The 6,341-nt window shown below is 41.9% G+C and overlaps 1 protein-coding gene and 1 long non-coding RNA gene across 2 annotated transcripts in view; one reads left to right on the top strand and one right to left on the bottom strand.

Annotated features, from left to right (window-relative positions):
- The window catches only part of LOC118333375, a 598,798-nt gene that overhangs the window by 265,606 nt on the left and 326,851 nt on the right, over positions 1–6,341 (top strand). The window lies entirely within an intron of this gene.
- Positions 3,910–6,341, bottom strand: part of g3bp1 (GTPase activating protein (SH3 domain) binding protein 1) — a gene marked incomplete at its 5' end in the record, with an annotated part of 7,573 nt that continues 5,141 nt past the window's right edge. Inside the window, 3 exon segments of the mRNA XM_035668972.1 lie at positions 3,910–5,177; positions 5,405–5,514; positions 5,835–5,960. Coding sequence (XP_035524865.1) covers positions 4,929–5,177; positions 5,405–5,514; positions 5,835–5,960 — 485 coding nt within the window.

Here is a 6,341-nt window from a genome sequence, read left to right as displayed (position 1 = left end):
CAGCATCATCCCATTGGAGTCCTGTTTGTCCGCCTAATGAATTGAAGACCAATAGCGTGCTGCAAGAATGAGTCCGAAGTGGTTATCTTGCTAAACAAAACATGTTAGTGTCATAAATGTTGGTTCGCCACAGTTTATTTTCTTCAACAATCCAATAATCCCATTGGCTTTTTCTCAAAGGAACCAGGACAATGTTAACGTTAATGTTAATGTTATAAGTTCCCCCATAATCAAACTCACTTCAGCTTTAGCAACCCAACCTTGTAGTTATAGTCATATCAAAGTCTACAATGTATGAGAGATAAAACAAAATGGGCCAAAACAAAAGTATGAGTCAGTTTTAATCATTGTACATGCAGGTTGAAACAGTTCCATTTAGATCCAGTGTTTATTCTATGTGCTGCGGTTCTCAATCCACCAGCTCAGCCTCCAGGAGATCATCGTCTGATAGGAATCACCTCAGTGCAAGTCCTTAAGACCTCTGAGGCCGAGAAAAACGTCTTAAGACACTGATTCCCAACCTGGGGGTCGCAAAGCCTTCTTGATTTTAATATATAGAAATATATATAAAATATACAGAGTAAGGCTATATCTCAGCATTTGCTTCCAAAGTAAATGAAAAGTAAATTGGCCAAGAGAGCAATGGCCAAGTGTCAGGGACAAGGAAACACTGGATTTGTCAAAAAAGAAGCCTAAGTATGTATGATTGTTCAAAAAAACAAAATAAAACATAATACAGACAGAGAACTGGAAAAAAAATCCCTAAACAGTAAATAATCTGCTCAAAATTCATCCAAATCCCTCGTTTTATACAAACTTCCTGCAGTTACTGAGTTCACTGTTTGGCTTCATTGTACAGTTTTCAATATATGAAATCTCCTTAAAATGTGTCACATGGTCAGTTTACTAAATGATAGAAAAGGGGTCGCTTGAGGAAAAATGTTGGGAACCACTGTTTTAGGAGATTTTATGAGTTAGAGGTCAGAGACTGAACATCATTTATTTTGCACCTTAATACAACAGAAGCTTAAGATTAAAGTGCCAAATTCAACAGTATTCAACATGACATAATTATGACAGAAATAAATCTAATTTTAAACAATGGGAGTGTTTTTTAATCACATTGTGATGATGAGCCAGGTGGGGTGTAGCAACAGTCTCCTCAGTCTCACTCAGTGTAGTAGTGTAAGTGAGGACAGTCTTTCTGAGGATATCTGTCCAGTCCTCACTTTAGGGTTCGGGTTAGACGTAGTTGTGATAAGGTTAGCGACTGGGCTCCTCACAAGTGCGGTGCAAAAGTTCATGCGTGTGCGTGTGTGTGTGTTTGTGTGTACACTGTCTGTGTGCTTGGGGTCTCGCTGCCAGCTGGATCAGGACATGCTGGAAGCCATGTCGGTCCATGAATACTAATAATGTGTCTGTTCACAGCATGAGCGCTGCACTCACACTGAATACTGATACACACAACAGTACAGTATGTGTACAAGCTAGCCATATGTCCACACAGGCTGTACTGTAACTGCAACACTAATGTCCATTAAGGGCCAACACAGATCCTACCTACTTGTTTACTCATGTCAAATATTGTTTAAAAAACCCAAATTCTGCTGATATTGATTATATTTAAAGATTTAAATGAACCTTTACTTATTATTAGAGGATTATTGGATTTAAAAAGAGCTGTAATCTGGTTCATTGTGCAGCCAGTTAATCTGCTCTGTGGTATCATACACAGTCTGTATGTACATACTCAAATGAACTGTCCTCCACACACTGTTCAGTTCAGCCTGAGTTCAAGTGAAGGCAGCGGAGTAGAGGAAATCAAACCCCTGAGTGAATGCGTGTGAGGAGCTGAGCCTGGTCTCGCTTTCTCTCTCTCACACACACACACACACACACCTGAATTCACCTGGGTCACTACCTTTCTGAAGGCTCTGGTTGCTTCACCCACAACTACAAAGTTAAAATGGAGCAGCTTGGAGTTGAGTAAAGAAGAAATGAAAGGGGCAGGTAACTTAAAGCTCGAGTAATCAATATTTTTTTACATTAAAGATCCCCTCCAGACGTGTATTCGATATACAAATAGCTGAACAGAATCTATGAATATGCAAATTATGTTGATTCCTTAAGGTTTCCTCTCTGATCTCTAATCTTGTATTTTTAGATTAGTTTTTTTTATGTGTGTAAATTGTCTAATTAATTGAAAATTTTTTTTGCACACCCGCTTAAACCTGAATTGCCCCTTGAGGGCCGAATAAAGTATTTTGAATTGAATAAAGAGACACAAACAAATTGCTGCTAATGTACAGTAAGCAGTCACGAGGCGACTAAATCGCAATACAAATATGTGACAGTTCAAACCAGTGGGGTGAAAATGAATGGTGATACTCTTTTTAAAACAGCAGAGGGCGCTATCTATTGTTGACTTTGCTTGTTCCTCCAGTCAGTAGCTGTATCAAAGCGCTAAGATGTCAATTTCACGAAGGAGATAAGCATAGTTGTTTTGTTCCGACTGTTTTGGGCTGTTATTGCCTGTGAACCCAGAACCGTGGACTGTATGGAACGGTTTGCTAACATGTTAGTCTCAACAAGTGTTTGCCATATTAATGCAGCTTTAAGGCGCCTGTGTGACTATGACAAATCCGTTTTGATGTGAAATATTTGGTTATAGGAAAATGAGACAATGAAAACTACTTTCCTGTGTTTTCTTATTTGGAATTATCTGTTCTGGTCAGTGTGTTCAGTCTACAGTGTTAATTGTGACCTAACTCCATCACATTCAAGTCACAACTCTCCTGTCAGGTGGCATCTTTTACCACCCACCTCCTTATAACACGTGTAATTGGTCAACTACCTCGTTACGTAAAACAAAATGACCTCAAGCTACACTTAGAGGCAACATAAATGTGATTACATTAAAACTCTTTTTTTGTATTTATTCCTTTATTCCGTCTAATGGAAAATATATAAATACAAGTCATGTACGTGTGTTTTGTGACTCAAATGAGCTGAGCTTTCCCATTGTTTAAGGTGTTGACCTATGAAAGCCAGGTTTGATCCGTCCTGCTCCTGGATCAGCTCAGCCTCGCTCTGCACCCCGGCTGCCTCTGCTCAAACACCATCGCATCAGAAACCGGCTTCAGTTGGGTCTCTTTCCTGGTGTACTGTATCGATCCTGCGGGGAGGAATCAGTCTTTTCTCTCAGCTGCCTGCACAGAGAGGTCAAAGGTCAGCGTCGGTTACAGGACAGTGACACCCGAAGCTGGTCGGCACTCAACTGCTGAATCTCAATTAGAGGAGCGTGTAAAGTCTCGTGAGAAGTCTCGACTATAACGTACGGGTATAAAGTAGAACGTATGAAGCAGTGAACACGCGTCTGACTTCCAGCAGTGGAATTCACCGGTCTACCGGATGTTTAGTGCAGATGCAGACATCTAAATAAAGACCTGATTACCACTGTGTCTGGGCACTGCAGGTTGCAGGTGTGTGTCTGGGTGCAGAGGGTCTTTAATGGACGCATTAGTCTTGTTAGATATCATTTTCCTGAAACCCTAATTGCCTAGTTTAGCATTAAAATAATGGGGAAAGTGAAATAAGGGGAGTATAGATAGATAGCAATGGGAAAATACTAAAACCTGTAATACAGTGCAAATGGAGCTGCAATAGTTACCTTAATGAGACGCTTTGGAGTTTAGCTGTGGATGTTTTTTAAGAATGTACTTTATTGCTGTAATGTTTCCTTTAACTGTATTATGAAAGTGTTTTCAGTGTTTCCACACATCACTTCAGTCATAAAATCATTTTCTGCAACATTCTCGATATTAATGCCCACATGACACTTCAGTTTTGGTACAAACACTGTTAGAATTGTTCAAACTATTACATAAAATAGATGAAACGGACAAAAGGTTTAAAACAGTAAATCACTTTTAATTTAGTTCTCTCATCGGCAGGTGAGTTCATTTTAAACATGATGACAAATGAAGTGCATCGGTAGAAGAAGCCTAACAGATTTTGATACATGATTTGATACATGCTCCATTCAGACACGTCCGTGAATCCACATATTACAAGCCAACATTATTACTCAAATAAAACCACTACAGTTCAGCTTTTGACCTGATAGAATAAAAAGATAAGACAGATCCATCGCTAGATACAACGGTGGCAGCAATACACAGGATTGCCCAAGCAGTAAAGTACACGTTCCTTTAAGAAACAGGGAGAGAGAACGCGAAAAAAAAACCTAACCTCTGGGTTTTTTAATCCCCAATTCAAGTAGTTTTTACCCTTTTTTCATGTGTTTGCGTGTTTCGACTTGTTTCTTAATAAATTCAAGTTCAGCATGAAAAACTAAACGAAAAAAAAAAACTGACAAAAAAAGGTCTGGATAATACATGTGTTGGTGGAGGAGGTGACAACGAGGAGGAAAGGAGGAATAGATGGAGGGAAAGAAAAGAGGAGTGACATTCTCGGTTCCTCAGAGGGAAACAAAAAGCAGCAGGTGAGAAAGAAGAAGAATCAGGTGGGGGGTTGGAGGGAGCTTGGGGAGGAAGAGGAGGCAGCCGTCTTCATGAGAGACAGATGTCGAGACTGGCTGATGAATTCAGCAGGAGCTGGCGTGACTTGATGGTGAAATCTCTCAACCAAACCTGCATCAATCACTAACAGAAATCCCTTCCAAATACTTCATACTCTCAGTTAGGAGGAAGAATGAGGAGGAAGAGTCAGAAATCGGGCGTGTGTGTGTAGCAACCAAAAATCTGACTTCAAACTAATAATCCCTACTGATTTCTGCTCCTATGTAAAGAAGGGTTTTTGTTCCACTTTGGGTTTGTCCAATTGGTTCCTGCTGCAGTAAAATCAACAATCACTCTGAAGTTTAATCCAAATAGTAATCTAACTCAGGTCTGAAGGCCAGCTGCCGCTCACTGCCGCTGGGCAGAGTAGCGGCCCTCGCTGGGCCCGGCGCCTCGCCCAGAGCCGAAGCTGGGTTTCTGTGCCATTCCTCCGCGGGTGGGTGGGCCTCGGGGGCCTCCGCCGCCTCCTATTCGCTCTCTGGGGCCGCCGGGACCTCCTGGACCCCGGGGCCTCATGTCCCGCCTGTCACCCTCCCTGGCCGACCGGGTCTTCTTCTCCTCCACGTTCAGACGGACGTCGCCTCTGAATTTGATGGGCTGAGCAGACGAGACATAAGCATTAAAACTCCTCACAACTTATTAAAGTTTACTTTTTCTATTCAGCACCTTCACTTTGTCTCAATATGCAAATCCCATAAAACACCACAGAGGAGCCCAGTGGGAACAATAATTACCCACAGCAAGTGCCTCAGGGTATTTCAGATATGCAAGCTGGTCTCTTAAATGAAAAGAGCTCCAGGTCTCCACAACAGAAGCCGTGTTACCTTGTTGCTGAGGATCTTCTGCACAGGTTCAGAGTCGTCAAACACCACAAAACCAAAGTTTGGTAGCTTCCCTCCACTGTTGATCCTCAGCTCCAGGACTGTACCATACTCTGCACGAGAGGGGGGGGCACACATTTTATTCAATATGAAAAAAAGTAGCTAACATTTTACCACCGAGGTTACAACACAATGCTTTATATGGAAGGTGTGCCTCTGTAATACACAGGGCTGCTGTGAATATTCAAAACACAGATTTCATCCAGTTTTAAAAATCTAAATGATCTCTTTTCACTAACATAGTAGCAGCGTCTTATATTTCTAAAGTTTTACACACGGCTCACAATCCCTCCCAGAATGTGTGTGATGTGAAATGTTTTTCTGTATCGCGTGGTTGTAAGCTGCTGCACCAGCATCATCAAATCCCACGTACGTTCAAAGAACTCCTTCAGTTCGGTCTTGTCCACGTCGTGAGGGACGTTGCCCACGAAGAGTTGCTGGGCGTCGGGGTACCTGACCACCCTGCGACCCTCGGACTCCCCCTGCTCCCCCTCCCGGACTGAAAGGACAAAATCAGCAACAGGTCAACACAGAGACATCTACACAGAGTAACTGGTTTATCAGATAAACAATGAGTCATGTACATTCAGTTTTACAATAGGCCTTTAGAACAAACACTACAAGCGATGCCATGTTGCATTTTGGTTATTCCTTTATTCTAAACGGTGTCGAGGACGCCTTTAAGGACATTTGTGACGTGTGTTACTTACTCTTCTCTAACCCACGGCATTATTAAAACGCAGGCGCTGTAGGAAGTGTACATTCTAAAGCTGGCAGCACGCTTCACACTAAACAATACATCTGATGTGATCTCGTGGGCAAAACAGCAACTGACACATACGACATCCATGTTTTAATGTGTGTGTGTGTGTGTACGTGT

This window comes from Morone saxatilis, unplaced genomic scaffold (genome assembly GCF_004916995.1).
Source record: "Morone saxatilis isolate NCDOM2014 unplaced genomic scaffold, NCSU_SB_2.0 Contig22, whole genome shotgun sequence".
NCBI classification, from domain to species: Eukaryota; Metazoa; Chordata; class Actinopteri; family Moronidae; genus Morone; species Morone saxatilis.
The sequence above is the reverse complement of the archived record's forward strand: the minus strand, read 5'-3'. Positions and strand labels throughout refer to the sequence as shown.